The 1,117-nt window shown below is 65.7% G+C and overlaps 1 protein-coding gene across 1 annotated transcript in view; it reads right to left on the bottom strand.

Moving 5' to 3' along the window:
* EMH_0048100 (uncharacterized protein) overlaps positions 1–1,095 on the bottom strand; it is a gene marked incomplete at both ends in the record, with an annotated part of 1,239 nt that extends 144 nt beyond the window's left edge. The window contains one exon of the mRNA XM_013496365.1: positions 3–1,095. Within this exon, the coding sequence (XP_013351819.1) occupies positions 3–1,095 (1,093 nt within the window). The remainder of the gene's footprint in view (positions 1–2) is intronic.
* Between the last annotated feature and the right edge of the window lie 22 nt (positions 1,096–1,117).

The raw sequence follows: 1,117 nt of genomic DNA, 5'->3' as shown, positions 1-1,117 counted from the left end.
TGCTGCTGCTGCTGCTGCTGCTGCTGCTGCTGCACCTCCTGCTGCTGCATCTGCCTCTTCTCCTGCTGCTGCTGCTGCTGCTGCTGCTGCTGCTGGGGCCTCAAGGGCCCCCAAAGGAAGAGATGGAAGCTGCAGGGCCCCCAGCAGCTGCGGCAGCCTCGTGGGGGTCAACACAATTGTTATGGCGAGCTCCATACCCTCAGGCAGCACTGCTGCATCTTCTGCTGCTGCTGCTGCTGCTGCTGCTGCTGCTGCTGGTGTTTTTGCTGTTGCTGCTGCTGCTGCTGGCTGAGCTGCTGCTGGAGCAGCAGCAAACAAACGAAACAGCCGCACCAGCTGCCGAAGCTCTCCGCATACTTTCTCTCTAAATTGACTCATCACCTCACCACATACACCAGGGGGGCCCCCCGAGGGGCCCCCCGAGGGGCCCCCTGAGGGGCCCCCCGAGGGCCCCCCTGAGGGGCCCCCCTCCGAGGGGGCCCCCCCTGGGGGGCCCCCCCTTGAGGGCCCCCCAGTAGCTGCACTATCGCTTTCCGCATCGTGGGGGCCCCCAGGCTGGTTGGGGGCCCCCCTATGTAGGTATTTCCCTGTTTCTTGGGGGCCCCCGTTGAGCCAATGGGGGGGGCCCCCCAGGTGATATGGGGGGCCCCTGCTGAGAGCAGCAGCTGAGGTGAGGAGTCTCCTTATGTTTTCTTCTAGGCCCAAGAAGACCCTCCCCCCCCTCAGGCTTCTTATTGCCGCATAACAAGAACCAGACAAAGAAAGCAAAAGGGGGCCCCGACGAAAAGTAGGAGACACAAGAGCAACCCCACCACACAGTAACACACGCGGAGGTATTCGAGAGGGGGCCCCCACAGGGGGGCCCCCAGAGGGGCCCCCTAATGGGGCCCCTAGAGAGGGGCCCCCACAGGGGCCCCCAGAGGGGCCTCCCAGGGAAGGGCCCCCAGGGGGGCCCCCAGCGGGGCCCCCTAGAGAGGGGCCCCCAGGGGGGCCCCCCGCAGAGAAGTCCCCAGAGGGGCCCCCGGAGAGGGCCCCCAGAGGGGCCCCCCCGTCAGACAGGGGAGCCTGAATATGTATGGAGTCAGATGGCTGCATGGGTAGTGTATAGACTGGTAAA

This window comes from Eimeria mitis, genomic scaffold (assembly GCF_000499745.2).
Source record: "Eimeria mitis Houghton genomic scaffold, Emh_scaff2063, whole genome shotgun sequence".
Lineage (NCBI taxonomy): Eukaryota > Apicomplexa > Conoidasida > Eucoccidiorida > Eimeriidae > Eimeria > Eimeria mitis.
Note: the sequence above shows the minus strand (reverse complement) of the source record. Positions and strands in the feature narration are given on the sequence as shown.